This window comes from Doryrhamphus excisus, chromosome 3 (assembly GCF_030265055.1).
Source record: "Doryrhamphus excisus isolate RoL2022-K1 chromosome 3, RoL_Dexc_1.0, whole genome shotgun sequence".
Classification (NCBI taxonomy): domain Eukaryota; kingdom Metazoa; phylum Chordata; class Actinopteri; order Syngnathiformes; family Syngnathidae; genus Doryrhamphus; species Doryrhamphus excisus.
This window is the reverse complement of record NC_080468.1, coordinates 28,244,223-28,263,406: the sequence shown is the minus strand read 5'-3', so window position 1 is coordinate 28,263,406 and position 19,184 is coordinate 28,244,223. Positions and strand designations below refer to the sequence as shown.

At 40.7% G+C, this 19,184-nt stretch overlaps 2 protein-coding genes across 4 annotated transcripts; one reads left to right on the top strand and one right to left on the bottom strand.

Annotated features, from left to right (window-relative positions):
- Positions 1-685: 685 nt before the first annotated feature.
- Positions 686-12,080, top strand: LOC131126047 (eukaryotic translation initiation factor 5A-1). 2 transcript variants are annotated; one of them, XM_058068187.1, is made up of 6 exons: positions 686-993; positions 6,408-6,577; positions 6,648-6,752; positions 10,173-10,304; positions 11,395-11,471; positions 11,728-12,080. In XM_058068187.1, the coding sequence occupies exons 2-5, from the start codon at positions 6,410-6,412 to the stop codon at positions 11,455-11,457; spliced, it is 468 nt and encodes a 155-aa protein (XP_057924170.1). In that variant the 5' UTR covers positions 686-993; positions 6,408-6,409; the 3' UTR covers positions 11,458-11,471; positions 11,728-12,080. The 2 variants fall into 2 exon arrangements, with proteins under 2 accessions (XP_057924170.1, XP_057924171.1); XM_058068188.1 differs by having other exon boundaries at positions 6,405-6,577.
- Positions 12,081-13,307: 1,227 nt separating this feature from the next.
- On the bottom strand, positions 13,308-18,487 carry gps2 (G protein pathway suppressor 2). Of its 2 annotated transcripts, none has more exons than XM_058068178.1 (11): positions 18,319-18,487; positions 17,491-17,608; positions 17,299-17,408; positions 16,612-16,724; positions 16,450-16,529; positions 16,290-16,369; positions 16,043-16,214; positions 14,092-14,175; positions 13,868-13,944; positions 13,689-13,784; positions 13,308-13,618 (listed from the first exon to the last, which is right to left on the bottom strand). In XM_058068178.1, the coding sequence occupies exons 2-11, from the start codon at positions 17,582-17,584 to the stop codon at positions 13,526-13,528; spliced, it is 999 nt and encodes a 332-aa protein (XP_057924161.1). In that variant the 5' UTR covers positions 17,585-17,608; positions 18,319-18,487; the 3' UTR covers positions 13,308-13,525. The 2 variants fall into 2 exon arrangements, with proteins under 2 accessions (XP_057924161.1, XP_057924162.1); XM_058068179.1 differs by having other exon boundaries at positions 13,308-13,594.
- Between the last annotated feature and the right edge of the window lie 697 nt (positions 18,488-19,184).

The window sequence follows — 19,184 nt, the reverse complement described above, 5'->3', positions numbered from 1 at the left end:
TGGGTGTAATGAGTAGTCATTTAATGAGGATTAAGATTATAAACATCGACGTTTCAGATCTCGCTCCCCGTGGCATCGCGCCTCGCGGATGCGTGATTCATGGTTGTGAAGCGCGACTCTGCTCTCAGTGTGCAGTCGGAGCTGACGAATTGTGCACTGGCAGGTTGCGACCGCTTTGTGGCGCGGCGCACCCGCTGCTGTTCAGTTCTGAACAAAAACTGCAGAACTAGAGTTCTTTCACTTTTAAGTCCCCAAATACCAGAAACTGCTCCAACGCCACAAGCAAAAGACGCTAAATTTGCAGCTAGTGCTTTAGAGAGGGGTGGGAAAGTCGCCAGATTTAGCGCCAAAGTGGCCAAGTTGGCAATACTGACGAAACATAATGTATAAACCGCGCGTGCGCACACACAGCCATCAAGCCGCAATCAAGCCATGTTTACCACAACAAGACAGGATACGGTACACCTTCAAAATAAAATTAAAATTACATTGACTTCATACTTGCACTGTCTTTGTGTTAAATATAAGTATGTTCCATGTTATTATATTGACTTTTGAATGCACTCTAAATAATGTAACGTGTGCTAACATGCCAAATACATCGCGACACGTGACTAATAGTGGTTTTATTTTGATAGTTATAACCGAAAGAGGAGTATTTGCTCCGTCACAGTCCGGCCGGATGAGAGAGAGGGCGGGGTGTGGGGAGTTGAAGCCGCTGACGACACTCGAATAACGGGACCGAAGAGGCTGCCTTTTTCTGTCCGGGCCGGTGGTGGCAGCGGCAGACTTTCACGCTTAAACAGCCTTGGGTTGATTAAAAAAACAATTGAGAGTGCCATGAAAAAAGAAGAATAACGACGAATACAATTAACTACTCGCAATAACGGAAGAGCGACGAAGAGCCTAGCTTAAACGGCTCGGGCCAAAACAGAAAGGGGAGTGAAAGAGAGTGAAAAGTGAAGCAAGAGCGAGGAGTTATTATCTCTAAAGGTGAGTTTTTATATCAATAAATCCACAAAATGATGCCGTTTAAGTCAAGTATATGCTGAGAAGAACAACCTGAGTTTAAGCTCCTTAAAACATCGATCTCGTGTGCGTACAACAACAATCTAGCTAGGTTGATTCCCTCCTCAGAGCACGTTGCATTATTTACAATCGTAACATTCCACTAAATATGGAATGATTCTGTTGATACAACAAAGTTGTTCGTTCGGTTAAAAATAAGTGTCAGCTGGTGCACGGCACCGCAGCGTTCCAATTCCCAAGTAATGGCTTAGTCATTATAGTTAGCTAGCCGCTATTATACTAGCTACATCAGCGGACCTGGATTCAAACAATAATACAAAAACAGGCAGGATATTGAGACACTTTTGTTGTGGTTTTGTTCAAAATATGGTTCTCCGTAGTCTTAGTTGAATGTGTTGTGTGTAATCAGGGAGCACTGGATGGATGCAGCCAAGCGGGACCGCCCTGCTAGGCCGCAAGCATCATCACTATTATTACCAGCAACTTCCTGCTAGTACCTCGCTACTAACCCAATTGACACGTTTTATACCTTTTTTATTGACTGCTTCATTCATTTTTATATATTAGATATGTTGTTAATAGGCCAGTCACCCACCTCGTGTCTCTGAAGTGTGTTATTCTATTAAAAATGGCTGATTCATCCGTTACAGGGTCAAACTATGTCCATCACACAACCCCTATTAACGGTTTGAGTAAAACAAATGCAGATCCACAGAGCAAAAGTGCTTTTGGTGACAGAAGTGGAGAAAAACCTACATGTCCTAAAGTATAAAGAAGTGAACTACACACATTTCCTGAAAAAAAGTATTTTTTTCGGGTCGCTTTTCCATATTGCTGTTGTGTTTCAAGATGTAACTTGTGTGTATTATTCTCCAATGCAGGACATTACATAAATGTTATAAATAAACATGGAATGTTGGGGGACCCAGCAATTTTCTGTCTTCCGAGGTAGCATAATCCTTATCTTATCCTATTTTGTTGTCGTTGTCGGATCAGGGTTTTGTACGTCACACGAGATGCTAACATCGTGTCATGATGCCATGCCACAGGCATGTAGGGCCCCATGAAATCCAGTTTTTCTGTTTACACTAGGGATGGAAGGATATGGATTTTTTGGGCAGATGCCGATACCGTTTTTTTTCCCATCACCCTTAGCCGATGGTCGATTATGGACTGCTGATTTTTCTTGGGCCGATGTTTGTGGCCGATACTGCTTTTGCTCCCTCAATTTACATGAAAAAATGACAATGATAACAATGATAAACAAACATTTACTGAAATGTAAACACTGAACACAGATTCAGCTTTCTTAAACACACATTCAAGTAAAAAAGTGTTTGGTGCTTCTAATTATTAATGTATGTTGATGAAATAAAAAATATATATTTAAGCATAATTAAAACAACTGAGGAGAGAGTGCACACACATAACACGACATGCATTTAACCCCTAAACTAAGTTTAACTGTTAGAGGCTAATTAAAAGTTTAAAACTTACCCTTGTTGTGGGTAATGCTGCTTTCGCCACCCGCAGTGTGGGAGGGGTAGCGCATCTGCATGTGCTGCAGGGTCTTCTGGCAACACAAAGTTGCCCATGGATGCCTGTCTGTAAATCATGCAGCGGAAAACTACATTTGTGAACCCACGCGTGTATCGGCCAATACCGAGCGAAGTAAAGAAGGCAAATATCGGCCGGCCAATGTATCGGTCGATCCTTAGTTTACACTATTTAGAATTCAGGTTTTTTTTTTTTTACCTATTACACATCTTTTACCAGCATCGACTGTGTCCTTTTTGGTTTTGTGAATAAAATGTTGGTTAACTCATTAAATCTCAACAATTTCAACCATTTTTCAAAAGACAATCCCTTCAGTGGTGGCCATTTTACACAATTTTGGCAGATCTTTTAAGGCACACATAGGTGTATAAACATGGAACCTACCAAAAGAAAGACTAGACTCTCATCTTTCATCAGAAAAAAGTTTGTCTCTACCTATTTTCGCTCTTTAGTTATCAGCAGTAGAACAGTTTCAGGAAAATATCAGTTCCCAACTAAAAAAGGGAGAAAGCATCTTTTTGAGAAAAGATACATTTCAAGCATAACTTTCACTTTGACACAAATGTAGCCATATATAATAAAAAATAAAATTAATAAAATAAATTTGAAAAAAACAAACTTGAATTATATTAGGAAAGCAGGAAGTGAACAAATGTACCAGTTACTGATTGTAAAAGTACCAGATGGAGGGGTAGGATTTAATAAGCTTTGCTTCTTCCTACTCCTTTTGGACATGTGGAACTGTGAACTGATTATGGGATGCACTCAATTGTAATCTGATGCATGTTCAAATGAAATAAAACCATTACCATATATAATTATGTAATTACTTCCTCAACGAACAGTCCTTCTCCCCACCATGACATTTCATTCACATAATGTCCCTTTCCACGAGATTCCCCATTTAACAGTAAATGTAGTTTTTATTGGCCAATTCCACAATTCTGTTGACGCAGGGTCCTAGTTGTGGCAATAAACTGTTTCTTTTGGGTTCTGTGTAAAAGGCGTAAGTGGATATGTGCTGGATCTACTGTTATGGCTCGAATTAGGGCTGCCACCACTTATTGTGATTATGTCGTCGACTATTAAAATAGTCATTGTTGTAATCTTGTTTTTCTCACAAAAACTTTGATCATGACAACCTGCCAGGCAGATCCCACTTGGACTAGTGTTAGATGCCAAAAACAACTTAAGGAAAGAAAAAAAACTAAAAAAATAAAATAAAGCTGAAGTATTTATTTTTGTATTGTTTAGGGAGGTGCCTTACCCTAATTTTACTCAGCTGTTTGAGCTTTATGTTACACAGTTAAACAAGTGTTTGTTGCTACAAGCAAAATTTCATCTATTAGCACATACGTACGTTGAACATTTCAAAATGATGCTTTTATAAGCAGCTCCATGCTGGTGCCATAAGTTGTATGTTTGACATTCTATTTAACCATGATAAATGGATACTTCATTTATCTGTAAGCAATTCACCTTTCCAGTCTCCAGAATGTCATAATAAACTGAACCCATTTGCTCCTAAAGACCACCTGGCTATAGAAGGGACCACCTTTGATGCAGTTTTAAATGGAAAAACAGATGCAGAAGTGCGTTTTCTAAGAACTCGGCCTGCAACCATAGAAATACACCTGCACAGCAAATAGTTGAAAGTGTTATAATTAAAAATATATATATTATATATACATGTAAAACAACTGTTTTTTGTCTTGTTTATGCTGTCATAGTTATTTTCATATTTTGCCTCAATAAATATGGCTGCATTTGTGTTATGCTTGAAATGCATCTTTTCACAAAAAGCTGTTTTTCCTCCTGTGTTTTGTTTAGAAGTGATATTTTACTGGAACTTAGCTCTGTTCTACTGCTGATTACTGAGAGTCTAATCTTTCTTTTGGTATCATCGGCTAACCCAGGGGTGAGCAACCCACGGCTCCGGAGCCTCATGAGACTCTTCAGCCTCTTTGTTGTGGCTCCCTTTGCAATGCTTAAGTATTTTTTAACACCCGAATGGGGAAAATATGCATCTTTGAAATGAGTTTAAAAAAACGGCTTCCTTACGTTTAGAACTACAAATAGACTTTATTCTTAGTTTGTTCATTGAAGATTGACCATCCCTTTATCATCAAATTAAAATCATTTGAATATTTTATCCCAGCTAGCGCCTGGCCAAGTCTAGATGGCGTCATAATTACATCTGGACTGGTTTCCAGCCGCCACGTGTTATCGGGTAGTTTGGACGGAAACTCCCCCAACTATGTTGATTTTCTGTATCATTAGCCATGTTTGCATGAGGAGTTTTTCTCTTTCCGAATGGAATCTTTCTGAATGACCTTTCCAAAAACAATGGTATACATGGAAAGGAATATTCCAATCTCCTGTCTACACGCGCCGTTATAATCAAACAGAATAGTACATATTCTGCATGCCTAGTATAACGTAAACATCAACATCACATAATACCGGCTTCCCCGAGTTTTTGTTCCACTTGTTGGAATAACTCCATATTGCCAGTTTTTTGTTTGTCCAATCTTGAAATTTAGTTTGGATTAAAAACAAACTTTCCACAGCAGTCCAGTGCCGATTGCTCGCCTCCATTTTTAAAACTGAAGAACGTCTGGAGCTGCGTGTTACGTCATATCTGAGCATGCGCTGAAAGAACTTAAACAGGAAAAGATCAAATTCAATCTTGCTAACATTTTATAATTAAACTTCGGGACATGTTTTATATAGATACATATTTTTTCTTTTTTAATAAAACTGGACTTGTGAATAAAGCATAGAAGTGTTTAGATTCTGACCCACAGATGGCTCTAATGCACACGAAGGCTCCTTGCCAACCCCCAATAAACAACAGAAGAAGAAAAACACCACGAAGAAGAACGCACCCTGACAACTTTCCATTTGAGCGGGTACAAGATACCTCAATCGGATTGGGAAAAGGAATATTCCACCCCCAATCCAATTTGGATTGGCACTTTTCTTTCGTAATGAGGTTCAATTCATTCCCTTTGAGCAAATAAACCAAATGCAATTGGAATATTTGCGTCCATGTATACGTGGCTACAGTTCTGTATAAACAGCACCAACGCTAAATATGGGGTATGAAGTCAACCTGGGACTATTCGGCAGTTTGGGGTAGTATCAGAGCTGTAACATAGACGGGACGGCACTCCTCGGCCTTAAGCACGGTCTGTAACGTCCCTGTTCTGTGTGAAAAGCACCGACCGTAATGCAGTATGTAGTCCGCCTTTCAATTGTCGCTTAATCAATTAGGAATTTTCCACCTTTTTCCAGGGATTGTTGGTGGAAGTGTGAAAAACATGACGCTAAAAGCTTTGTTATGCTCCAGCTTCACGGCGACACCGACTGGCTCCGCCACCGTGCTCTCAAATGCCTGAAAACGTGACTCCTAAAAATTCCAACGTTATATCCACGGTGACGCGGGCTGCAGAGCTGTGATTGGTCGGCTTTGTTTGAGCACACATTTTCCGCTGTTTTGCCTCCTGCGAAAGCGCTCTGCCAAGTGTTTGGTGCATCATGGACAATGAAAGCGCAATGGTTCAAGCTCCAACAACAACCTGGATGTTGCTTTAAATGTTGTTTACTAGCACTACACAGGAAGCTGGAGAGTTGTTTGCTCACTCTTAGCGAAACACTGCCCCTAGAGTATTGGAAGACAAGTGACATTACTCTGGACGTTGCCATTTCATGACTGAGTTTTGCTGTTGCAGCGCCAGCCGACTTAGCTGGGGTTCTGTATGAAAGACACAGATGGAAAAACGGCAGCTCTAACCTGAACTCTGCTCCTCCATAATCAGACATGGCAGATGCAGAGCTGGATTTCCAGACAGGCGATGCCGGAGCGTCTGCCACCTACCCCATGCAGTGCTCGGCCCTGCGCAAGAACGGCCACGTCGTGCTTAAAGGACGACCCTGCAAGATCGTTGAGATGTCCACGTCCAAGACGGGCAAGCACGGCCACGCCAAGGTTGGGGGGGAAAAAAATGTATACATGTCAAAAAACTAGTACACTGACCTCGGTTCCTCTTCCTGTGCAGGTCCACCTGGTAGGCATCGACATTTTTTCCGGCAAGAAGTATGAAGACATCTGTCCTTCCACCCACAACATGGATGTGCCAAACATCAAGAGAATGGACTACCAAGTAAGGCCTTTTTAATCAAGACAGTGCATGATATGCTGCAATGTCTCAACGGGATAGTTGGGATTTTTTTACATGAAGTTGGATGACATCCCCGCCAGTTGGGACTACAGAGCTGAGTTCTGGTCAGGTGTTGGTGTTAAAGAAAGTAGTAGTAGAGAGTCCTTTGTAATCGTTCTGCTATGCCGACTGTCAGTTGTTGCACACATTTCCATCACCTGTTCCATGATGTTTACGTCAGGGGTGTCCTGGGGAGAAATGAGGGATGAAAGGGCTGCTTTGATATTTTTGAGGGAAAAAAAAGCATTTCAGCTTTGTGATGTAGGTGGGAAAAGCCTTAGATCAGGGGTCTCAAACTCAATTTACCTGGGGGCCACTGGAGCTAGGGTCTGGGTGAGGCTGGGCCGCATCAGGTTTTCCAAAAAAAAACAACTAAAAAACGTATTTATTAAAAACAGAAAAATGAATAATCTTTGCTTTGGTTCCGATTTACTACAAGAAAAGCTCTGATAAAACATTTCACTGTTCTCAAATATCTTACTTTTTATTTTTCTACACAAAATAAGATGAAAAATAAATAAACAAATCAAGAATAAAAAAAATCAATCAATCAGTAATAAATAAATAAATATAATAATAATAATAAAACGGCAAATAATAAAAACTTAAGAAACCACATATAGTTGGTGGGTAGACAAATTATTTTTTCAGATTAAAATTAACAAAGCATTATTAGAGCCCTGTAGACATGACAAAACACAACTATAGTCACATTTATACTCTTTTTATTTACAACATATTGCGCAACTGCAGGGTCTTGTGACACATGCTAACTCGCAAACTAGAGAGCTAGCGACCTAAACGGTAGCCTCCAAGTTATTTCCTTTAAACTTAAATAGCCAAAAACTTACCACTTCCACACGGATAGGGAGGATAACTATTAACAGTTATTTAACCTTTAACATGAACATTAATCAAACGTAATAATTTTTTCTGGGTACATGATACCATACAGCATCCATATCAAACTTGCGCGGGCCACACTAACATTAAACTTTCATATCAAGGCGGGGGCCTCAAACGGGCCGCGTGTTTGAGACCCCTGCCTTAGATGGAAACTTCACTCTTGGCTCATCATTACAACATTTTTGATGTTTTTTATTGTCGTAATATTTCAACAATTACCCTTTTCCCATAATACCATAACTTTCCCCAACCCAATTCTTTCAAAAATGACAACCTTACAGTAATTAATAAATGATTGCAGTTTCATGGTTGAATACCATATTTTCTGGACTATAAGTCGCTCCGGAGTATAAGTCGCACAAGGCCAAAAATGCATAATTAGGTAGAAAAAAACATACATAAGTCGCACTGGAGTATAAGTTGCATTTTTTGCGGGTAATTTATTTTACAAACTACTTGACCAAAACAGACATTACGTCCTCTTGGAAGGCAAGTTCTAACAATAAAAGAATAGAGAACATTCCTAATAGGTGTAAGATATGCTAACACAATGGTTATTCAGCTACATGAAAAATAATCATAAAGAGAAAATGTGTCCAGTGTTGATGTAACATAAACAGTTTTTTCATTTATAAGTCCCTCTGGAGTATAAGTCGAAGGAACAGCCAACCTTTGAAAAAAAGTGTGACTTATAGTCCAGAAAGAATTATTATTATTAGTTTAAAAAAAATCACATCTAACGCTTTCAATACCAAAGATGTATGTGTACATTTTTTAAATCTTGAACAGCCAATCCCAAAGACGTACTAAATAAAGTATTTTCAAGTTACACAAATGGAATAAAGAACAAAAATATAAATGAAAATACTGTTTATGTTACGTATGTTACCCCGGTTTCCTCCCACATTCCAAAAACATGCTAGGTTAATTGGCGACTCCAAATTGTCCATAGGTATGAATGTGAGTGTGAATGGTTGTTTGTCTATATGTGCCCTGTGATTGGCTGGCCACCAGTTCACGGTGTACCCCGCCTCTCGCCCGAAGACAGCTGGGATAGGCTCCAGCACCCACGCGACCCTCGTGAGGAAAAGCGGTAGAAAATGAATGAATGATTTCAGATTGCAACTCCAAGCGCCATTTCTTTAACAACAACAGAATGCTGTTGTACCTCACCACAGTGAATCCCACCTGTTGGACAAAGCCAGCTGGAGACGCCATCATAGCTAATGCTAACAAGCAGCACACAAAGTGTTTGTTTGTCACATGTTGATCAGAAGGGAAGCAAGATAAATAGAAGAGAACACATATGTAAATACACACATTGCATTGAAATACAATTATTTGGCACACCCTAAGACCACCCCAATGCTGGTGAGTTTGTAAGTTGCATAACTCAGCTAGTACAGTGCTTGGTTCCTCACCCAGAGCGTGTTGGTTCAATTCCAGAGTTGAGAGCTAACTGCACTTACATCCATTCCCTGCTTTAGCATATTTCCACAGCATTTCAGTCCAGCATCAGCTGCTAAGTGGCTCCTAAACTGGGCCGTTTTCCAAGCATTCCGGTTTTGCTTGAGCTTTTCGGAATTCACACGGAATGTCTTGCATCATCCAGTTAATAAAGCCATTGAAGTGCAGCGTAAACACAAACAGTATTCTACACCGGTCACTCGGTGTCAGTAACGCTACACTGATGAGACAATAGCCATAGCATGCTAACGTGTGAGTCTTATCTAAGCCTAAGATAGACATAGACTTTCTTTATTGTCATTGCACAATAACACAGCAGTAAAATTGCCAACGAAATGTCATGTTTATTATGTTTATATGTTATATTATGTTTATATTATGTTTACTATATTGGGTATCCTTTATATTAATCCTTGTTTTTAGTAGTAGTTGTTCATTATTAGTTGTCTAATGGTTCGCTTTGTCTGTTTCCACAAAGTCTGTGCTGCATGTTGGCTCATTTGCATACTAACAGTGATTGGATGGTTACTGAGGGGAGGGCAGGGAGGGACGATCCGGGCTATGAAAAAGCCTACAGCACAACCACAGCGATGAGTGGATCTGTCCTGCACTGGACCAAATTACCACTGCGTGGGGTGCACCCACACTCCGCCACCCTGCGCCACGAAATTAGAGTCCAAATTAGTGTTTAAAATCCACAGCGGCAAAAGTGTTTGTATGTATGCATGCTATGATATTCTCTCAGATATCCGAGTTTGTGTCTGACATATTGAATCAAATGTGCAAAGACTGAGCTGATGGGTCACTTGAAAGGATGAGAGGCGCCATCCCGTCTCTGATATGAAAGCAGACTATTTCTACGTGTGTTACTTAAACTCTAACCTGGGATGGTGTCACCTTGCCAAGGCAAACAATGCATGATATGCTTCACGCTGGATGGAACAAATGTTTTACCTCACCTGCACCCTTGCTATGCTTCTCTGTCTCTAGCTGATTGGTATCCAAGATGGCTACCTGTCCCTGCTCCAGGACAGCGGGGAGGTGAGAGAGGACCTGAAGATCCCCGAGGGCGACCTGGGCAAAGAGATAGAGAACAAACACGATGCCGGGGAGGAGATCCAGGTCAGGATTACTCTTGCTACTACTACTACTACGACTACTACAAAATATTTATACTTTACAATATTTACCATACAATCATTTCTATTATTTCACACTTTTATTTATGTAATTATGATAATTATTATGGTAATTAAAGTAATTATAAAATACAATTATACCATATAATATAATAATAATTATTAATATTATTGTATTTATTTATTTATTTTTATTCATCCATCCCTTCAGCCAATCACAGGGCACATATAGACAAACAACCATTCCCACCCACATTCATACTAGGATTACTATTGCTACTACTACTACTACTACTACTAGGACTACTACAATATATTTATACTTTACAATATATATCATACAATCATTTTTAATATTTCACACTTTATTTATGTAATTATGATAATGTTATGATAATTATAATAATAATAACAATGACGATTATTGTCATTGTTATAATCATTATCATTATTATCAAATGATAAATATATCATATAATAATAATAATCATATTATAATTATTGTAATTATTATGATTATTTGTACAATTGTATTCATCCATCCATTCAGCCAATCACAGGGCACATATAGACAAACAACCATTCACACTCACATTCATACCTATGGACAATTTGGAGTGGCCAATTAACCTAGCATGTTTTTGGAATGTGGGAGGAAACCGGAGTACCCGGAGAAAACCCACGCATGCACGGGGAGAACATGCAAACTCCACACAGAGATGGCTGATCGGGGGAATCGAACACTTTTATTCAAGTCATTTTAATAATGTTTTAATAATATTTTTTACTTTGTTTAAGTTTTTACACTATTATTTCGGGTGCAACGATTATTTGAATAATTTGAGTACCTTGATGACAAAAAGTGTATTTTTTTCTCCCTCAGTGTTTGAACCACTAGATGGCACTCAAGTTTAGTGTATGGTGTATCTGTGTGTGCTACAGTAGCTTGGCAGAGTTGTGTGTTTCTTATTGTATGTTTTTTGCAATGTAGCCAGCAACAGCGTCGTTGAAGTAAGCTGAAAAAGAATAGTACAAATGCTAGCTTATTTGGACATTTGGTCTGGTCTTTTCAGGTGACTGTTCTCAATGCCATGGACGAAGAAGCCGCCATCGGCATCAAAGCCTTGGGTAAATAAGCCGGCCACTGCAGGTAAATAAGCACCACACCACATCCGAGGCAAGGCCTGCCTACTTAGCTTTGTTGATGTTAAACATTGCATACTGGGATTAAACATACTGGAAGGCATGGTGTACCTAAGAACTGAACTGGGAACAAATAATGATATGCTAACGCTAGAATTGTATAATACAGCTTTGCTGTTATTTTATGACAAATAACCCACACATGTTTTCTTCTCTTCTCTTCTGGGCGTCCCTTCCCGCTTGGTCTTGTACCCGTCCTTCAGGGGCTTGCACTGGACACCCGTGGGGGGAAAAGAAGGGAGGGAACTCCATACTGTCCTCTCCGTCTTTTTCTTCCCTTCCTTTTTCCACACTTCTGGCTATTTTGCTAGACATGTATTCATGAGAAATCATCGCAAGGCCAACCAGGTCCAGCATCTCCTTTGAGAGCAAAGGTTTTGGTTTTATGTTCCATCATAAGGGCTTCACCCGAAGATTTGCTCACTTTATTTTTTAGCAATTATTTTTCTTTTTCTTTATTTGGCCATTTATCTCAAGTAAGCCCTTACCACTTCCTCCTTCTTTGATTTTCTGCAACATTAATAATCGCCTGGAAATTAAAATGGAACATTACCAACATGGTAGAAACAGCGTCCTTCTGTCTCAACCTTCACAATAAAGTGTGGCATTTTTACTATTGTAAACAAAAGGATATTAGGAAATAAGATACTGGTGTATTTTCTGAAAATTATTTTATTTCAAAAATGATTTTATTAAATAGATCCAATGTCTATAGAAAATATGTAATGTATATTTATAAAAATTCAATATATACAAAATATTTTGAATATTTTTGATAGAAATACGTAATCTTATTTGCCTGTTAAAATTTGCCAATTATTCATTTTCTACTGTTTATCCTCACGAGAGTCTCGGGGGTGCTGGAGCCTATCCCAGCTGTCTTCAGGCGAGAGGCGGGGTACACCCTGGACTGGTGGCCAGCCAATCACAGGGCATATATAGACAAACAACCATTCACACTCACATTCATACCTATGGACAATTTGGAGTCTCCAATTAACCTAGCATGTTTTTGGAATGGGAGAGGAAAGCGGAGTACCCGGAGAAAACCCACGCATGCAAACTCCACACAGATGGCAAAACGGAGAATTCAACCCAGATCTTCCCATCTCCTGACTTTGTGGCCTAGATGCTAACCACTCGTACAACCAATTTGGAAACCTGTCCTGAATCCCCCCCCAAAAAAAGATCATCGTGGAGGAGTTCCTCACCATCTTGTCTTAGAGCAGGTCCAGTCCCCGACAAAGGAACTTTCTTATGCTTGTATCAGTGATCTTGCTCTTTTGGTAGGTGAAGAAACGGAGATAGACAGGTCAATCTGCTTCATCTATGGAAGGGAGACGGGGAGGGGCCTCCAAGTGTTCCTTTCAGCGTCTGATTCTATCACCCAGGAGAGGTGAGCAGGCCCCCGTACCCGATGTGTACCCCAGTGTGGACACAGCACTGCCTCCCCTTACTCGGACCCTCAGATTGTTATTTTAAAAATATCAATTAACTTGACTGTGAATTTTCTTCCTCCCCAATTAAAATTAACATAATTTGATTGTGAAGCTAAAAAAAAAGGTATTTGTCTGAGAATACTTTTGACTATTTTTCTCGTGGCCAATTCAAAGGAATATTAAAATGTTTTAAATAATATTGTAAATATAAAAACAGCAATTAATTGCCTGTTTTATTTTTAAAAATACAATTTAATAAATCCATCAATTGCTCCGTAGACAATTCAAATCTCCAAATATTTCATAAATGTCATACTTGATACATCTTCAAGGAATAAGAGTGGTGGAGTTGCTGAGCATTTTAATAAGCAAGGTAGAATAAAGTTGTGATATTATGCCTAGAGAAGCAGATGATAATATTATAATAATAATAATAATCCATGATTATGTTAGCCAAGGCTAGTTTGTTGTGTTGTGTTGTTTTTTAATTCAAAGAACTAGAATATAAACACTGGAAGATGGACTTGGTGAAAAGAAATACAAATATGGAGGCATGGAAGAGTCACTTGGCGTGGTGATAGAACCTCTGACTACTCGGCGCGTGAGGGAGGAAGCCGTGGCGAGGGGTGGCTTGCGGCGAGCTCTGGAATGAAGCCTGGGCGACACAAAAAGAAGTAGCATATTTAATTTTTGGACGTTTTCGATGTCAATCACGACATAAATACCTTGGCAGTGGGAATCTGGACGGCCATGGACGGCGTTGGGAGCAAGCCTTGGGCCGAGGGGTGAATGGTAGAGGGGTGCAAGGGCCTCAGAGCACCCTGGAAAGACGGAAAGAGCAAGGAGTTGAGGATTTTCCATCAATGGGGGGGGGGGGGGGGGGGGCAATCAAACAAACACGTACTGCGTCGGTAAAGCCTGACTGCTGGTTGGCGTGTTCCAACTGCTTCTGGAGAGGGATTCCTGCTCCTGGGATGTAGCCTGACGTATAGCAAGTCACATCATTTTCAATTCAGTTGCAATAAAAGTGCAAAAACAACATTAAATTCTAGTCATATACTGCCCGTCAGAACAGACGGTGTCCATTTCACGCTAACATATCCTGACTGGAGGGAAGAAGGCACTGACCGGGCTGAGATGTGAAGTGACTGTGGACAGGGTAGCCAGGCTGCTGGTGGGGAAGATACTGCATCGCCTGGAATGCGGATGCTCCTGAAATCATACAATAGTCCCAAGTTACATGCGGCGCACCCGTTAACTGTATTTCTTTTTAGGAAGGTGCTCTCATCTTGACGTCTCCGCGTCACAACCATGAGGCCCCAGTGGGCACCGTAGCTGAGGAGCCCCGCCAGGTCTGATGCAGATACGTAGGGCTGTTGTCATAGATACTCTCCCTGACATTTTTTTTTGTCTGCATTAAAGCAGACGACCTCACTTGAAATAAGTAGAGTGTGCGGAAAGGGGACATTCCGTCATGGTGAGGGCTTTTCACCAGCATGGAAAAAAACGTATAAATACAGTAAACCTCGGATATATCGGAAATTCGCTCACAACGGACAGATAAAAAAGAACCAATTTTTCTGTAATGCATTTCCAATAAAAATTAATTGCATATATCGGATTTTTTATAACGGATTTCGCCTATTTCGGACAAAATCTCCAGTCCCGTTCCAATGCATTTCCATGAAATTTCCCTGGCATATATCGGATGGCCGCATCGTTATGCTAATCTTGTTGATGTCACTGGCTATTGTCTTTCTCCTGGCTCCAGATTTAGGACAAATATAAAAGTGAGTGACGTCAATAATACTAGCACAGCAGTGAATGAGATCTTAACCTCACTATTGGAAATAACGTAGGCCTGACGGGCGTAACAGGGCCTAGCTTAATTAACAATTTGTTATGCTCAGAGTCCAATAAAGTTCAATTCTCATTACCTTACGTCTCTTTTCATTGCCCAGTCCAGGTACATTGGAAACATAGTCAAGGAAGTGCCTTTTTATAACAGATAAAATCCGATTTACACGTAAAACGGACATTTTCCGGTATACGCATATAACGGATTTCGCTTATATCGGACAAAACCAGTGGGAACAATTGAATCCGATATATCCGAGGTTTACTGTACGTCTTTGGTAGCAAATGAGTTCATCACAAGCGCAGATATGAAGATTTAGTAGCAATGTGTGCCAAGGCTGACATCCCAGCATCAGAGAAGAGTGTATTTCATGATATGGCTTAAGCCTTGTAGCTTGTTGTACGAGACTCTGCATTTTATATCATCTTGTATTGTCATACTGTGATGCATCCCAAAAGTATCCTGATACATGCCAAGGTCCATACGGCCCAGCCCTACTCTGGAGGTTTCACCAGTGATGCTAAAAAGGGTGTCAAGATATGTTTGTTGTCCCTTTTGAATATCAGAACCAGTAGTAGGGGTGCCACCAGGAAGTCTGGGCCCATGGGAAAAAAATTAATCATGCTGGGTGACCAATATTTTGGGGGCCCTTGGCAGTCAAATTACAAAATGTACACGTTATGTGATGGGTGTCATCTGATTTCAGTCCAGGATGGTGATGATGATGATGAGTCCGCAGCATAACAGCCTGCCGCGTGTCCACTATAGTCCAGTATAGTTTATGCTAATGAGCATGTGTGCCGGCATGTGGGATGTCAGGTAGTAGCCATGAAGCGTACAAGGAAGTGCGGTAGAGGTCTACACGGAGCGGCTGGCCGGACTCCTCACTAACAGGGCCGGGCGGGCTGAAGAAATCTCAAGAACATGGCCATGGCTATGGCTATGGAAAACTCAAGACTTCTTGCTTTCCGCGATAGTTCTTCACAAACGTCTTAGTTGGTGTCAACACTAATGTCTACTTATATCATCTTTTTCACACAATTTATACTATCTTGAGCTGAAGAGGTAACTTAATTTTTGCGCTTGTTTGGCCGGCTGACGGCTGGCCGCTCAAATCTCACCACAGCTGTGGACAACTGTGGCTGTCTTGCCACGGCTGTGGGGCGGGGCGGCCAAGGAAAAGCACAGCCGTGTAGACCTCTAAAAGTGCGGATTACATACCCCTGATCTGAGAGTTGTTGGCAAAGCTGACGGGTACAGATGGTCCGGGGGCATAGGTGGCGGGATGCTGGGCCTGTGTCACCCCGTAGGGCTCATGGACCCCTTGGGCCCCGCTGAACTGCCCGTGCTCCGCCGAGCCGGAACTGAAGGCAGGTGTTTGATAGTGGCGAGTCTTTTAAAAAAAAAATAATAATAATTTGTTAGCATGCTCATGAGGAATGATTCAAAGTAATTGGCTGTTACTTACGGGAAGAACGGCGGTTGGGAAAAGTTGTTTACTCCGTTCTCCAAGCAGTGCACCGGGTCGACTATGGCTGACTGGACTGCCTGGAAGATGAAAGCGAACACATCTATCATATCTATAACATATCTGACTGGTCACAGCAGTACTACACGTGAATGCCGACCTTGGATGCTGAGGAGATGCTGGCCGGCGTGCATGGGGAGACTGGCTTGGTAGCTGGCTGATGTCAACGTGGTGATGTCGCTGACACAACAGGAAGCAGGAAATGAGCTGTGTTATACACAGTACATCAAAAGGTGGCCATGCTTGTTGTAGTCCTACCAACCTCTGCTCCTTCCTGCGTCTCTTCTCCTCCTCGTGGAGAACCTTCTTCAGTTGTAGGAACAGCTGATGTTTCTCTTCTTGGAGACCCTGAAGCTTCTCGCCCATCTTCATTACCTTGATTGTTACAGTAGCACGTTTTACTCCTGAATTACTGCATTTTTATATACTACAGTTGTACAGCGGCAAGAAAAAGTATGTGAACCCTGCATATATTTGGCGTAACGTGGCTTCATCTTCATGTAAGTCACCACAATAGATAAACAACTTCTGTTGTAACTACTGTATCTTCCGAACTATAAGTTGCACTTTTTTATAGGTTGGCCGTTCCTGTGACTTATAAATAAAAAAACATAATTTCACAGACAGCCACAAGAGGGCACTCTACCCTACTCCTTAACAGTATACATTAGCTTACAAAGACAGAGAACGGCAGAACACAAATGCCCCCCAAAGGAAAATCATATTCTGCAGACTACAAGCAGCAAGTACTGAAATTTGCAGCTGAAAACAGGAATACAGCAGCACAAAGTTAGGGACTGCTCGTTCAGGGTGCTGCCAAGTGATGCTGTCGTCTCCGGGTCAACATCAGGCGACCAATGTCCTGAAACGCCTACATGCAGGATTGGAACTGCGGCTTCCAGTAATTGATGTATTTCTGTCTCGGAAATGGTGATGCTTGTATCTTAACCTGTTCTTTGGTCTCCTCCAAGGACATCCGCTCTTCAATTTCTTTGGTCCTCTTCCTCTCCTCCTCCTCCTTCATCTTCTGCTCCATCATTTTGTCCACTTCTTCCTCCTCTGGACAAAATGGCGTAGATAGTAATGAAGAAATGACCCATCGTGTAATATGCACCGCTCCACACATATGGCTACCGAGTACCTTGTCTTTTGCGTTCCCTTTCCCTCATGATGTGCTTGTGGAGGGCTCGTGCCATCGCGTTGGACAGCTTTGGTCTCTCCAGCAGGGCAGGCATGGTGACGGGTAGTGGCGGGGCCAGCTAAAAAAAATATTAGGCGTTTTACCGTAATACTTAGCTCAATCATGCACAACGTCCATCAGTCTTTGTCCAACCACTGGTTGGTTAAGGTTTGAATTTAGGGAGGGGGGGTGAGGGGTCATACCTCATGATGGGCCCATCCCCAAAATTAAGGACATTGGTGCATGCTTACTTCTCACGGGGCAATTTCGAACCAGTATACAGTGGTGTTAAAAGTGAACCGAATCCTAATGGGGGGGTGGGACCACTCAGGAATGTGATGTCCAGCTGATCTTTAAGTTGAATGACCTTTGTTACACACTTAGATCATTCGTGTAAATATGAAAGTCCAATGTTCCACTTTAAGGCGGAGAGCCCAAAGTTCAAAGGTTTGTTTTTTCCCCACCCATTTATTCACTGCAAATCCCCTGCCTTGCCAATAACACGTTTGACCGCAAGAGGCCTAGATAGACGAGCTAGCTGCTAGGCTAGGCTAACGTTAGCATTCGTACATTTAGCTTTTGTTCCATGTACTACGCCACAGCGACAACACCAAGTGACACTTAATAAGACCAAAATTGACATAGCTTTCCACAACATTACGGCGACAAACTAATTGAATACTTGAAGAAAGGCAGCGACAGTAGTTAGCTTGAGGCAGCTAGCTAGCAACACTACTACTACAAATACGGTGACTAAGGCTGTGCGAAAAAAAGCCCAAAATGACTTACTTTTGATGCTGTCTGTGTCCTTTAAAGTGACGTTAATCCCACTACTGTTAGGATTTAAACACCCCCCGACCAACTCGAATGTGGCTGTTCGGACTGACAAACGGTAAATATTTATAGGCGACGATGGCGTTGATTCGCTTCCGGTAGACAGCAGCTTTCTTCGCAGGTGCATTATGGGTAGCGTAGTTGTACACACCAATACTGTATACACCGTAGTGCATTTATTAAAAAAATTTAGTACCTAAAATAAATATAATCACTTGAACAATATGAATTATAATACAAATATATATTTTCAATGTCATATGAATTCAACAAAATATAAAACAATCAATACCTTTAATTAAGATTACTTTGCATCAATTCTACAAGTTACTATTCTAAATTTAAATGATAATTGATGTATATTTAAAAACCCCAAAATGTAGCAACTATTTTAGTGCTAAATATATCCAATATTATTTCACAAATAAAAAACAGTATTATGTTATTCATATGAAATTGTCAAAACACCTGAACTATTAAAACTAAAATTTGTAAACATTAAAAACAATAGTATATGAAATGTGACTCAAATATTGAAATACAGTAACTAAATCCAAGAGTGACAAACAATGGCAATATTAAAAAGCATGGAAGAAAATACAGTATGGAAAAATTCTACATGCAGCGTGTTAAAAAAGGCAGTGAGGCAAATGTTTTTTCATCACATTTCATTTTATCACGTAAGCATGAGTGGAGACAAAGCGCCAGTAAAGCAGCTCTATACAGAGTTCTTTCAAATCAAAACAAAGGAAAAGAACAGAAAAAAAAGACATTTCAACAACAACAAAAGATTGCACTGCGTTTTACAAGACTGTAAATAA

Bases quoted from the DNA above. Each gene is read 5' to 3' on its own strand.
- gps2 (XM_058068178.1), bottom strand. From the start codon at position 17,584: ATGCCTGCCCTGCTGGAGAGACCAAAGCTGTCCAACGCGATGGCACGA. The intron at 16,215-16,289 runs GTAAGTAACAGC...TTTTTTTAAAAG, and splicing joins TCCCAACCGCCGTTCTTCCC to ACTCGCCACTATCAAACACC. The intron at 14,176-16,042 runs GTATGTAATCCG...GTATGATTTCAG, and splicing joins CAACAACTCTCAGATCAGGG to GAGCATCCGCATTCCAGGCG.
- LOC131126047 (XM_058068187.1), top strand. From the start codon at position 6,410: ATGGCAGATGCAGAGCTGGATTTCCAGACAGGCGATGCCGGAGCGTCT. The intron at 6,753-10,172 runs GTAAGGCCTTTT...CTCTGTCTCTAG, and splicing joins TCAAGAGAATGGACTACCAA to CTGATTGGTATCCAAGATGG. The intron at 10,305-11,394 runs GTCAGGATTACT...TGGTCTTTTCAG, and splicing joins ATGCCGGGGAGGAGATCCAG to GTGACTGTTCTCAATGCCAT.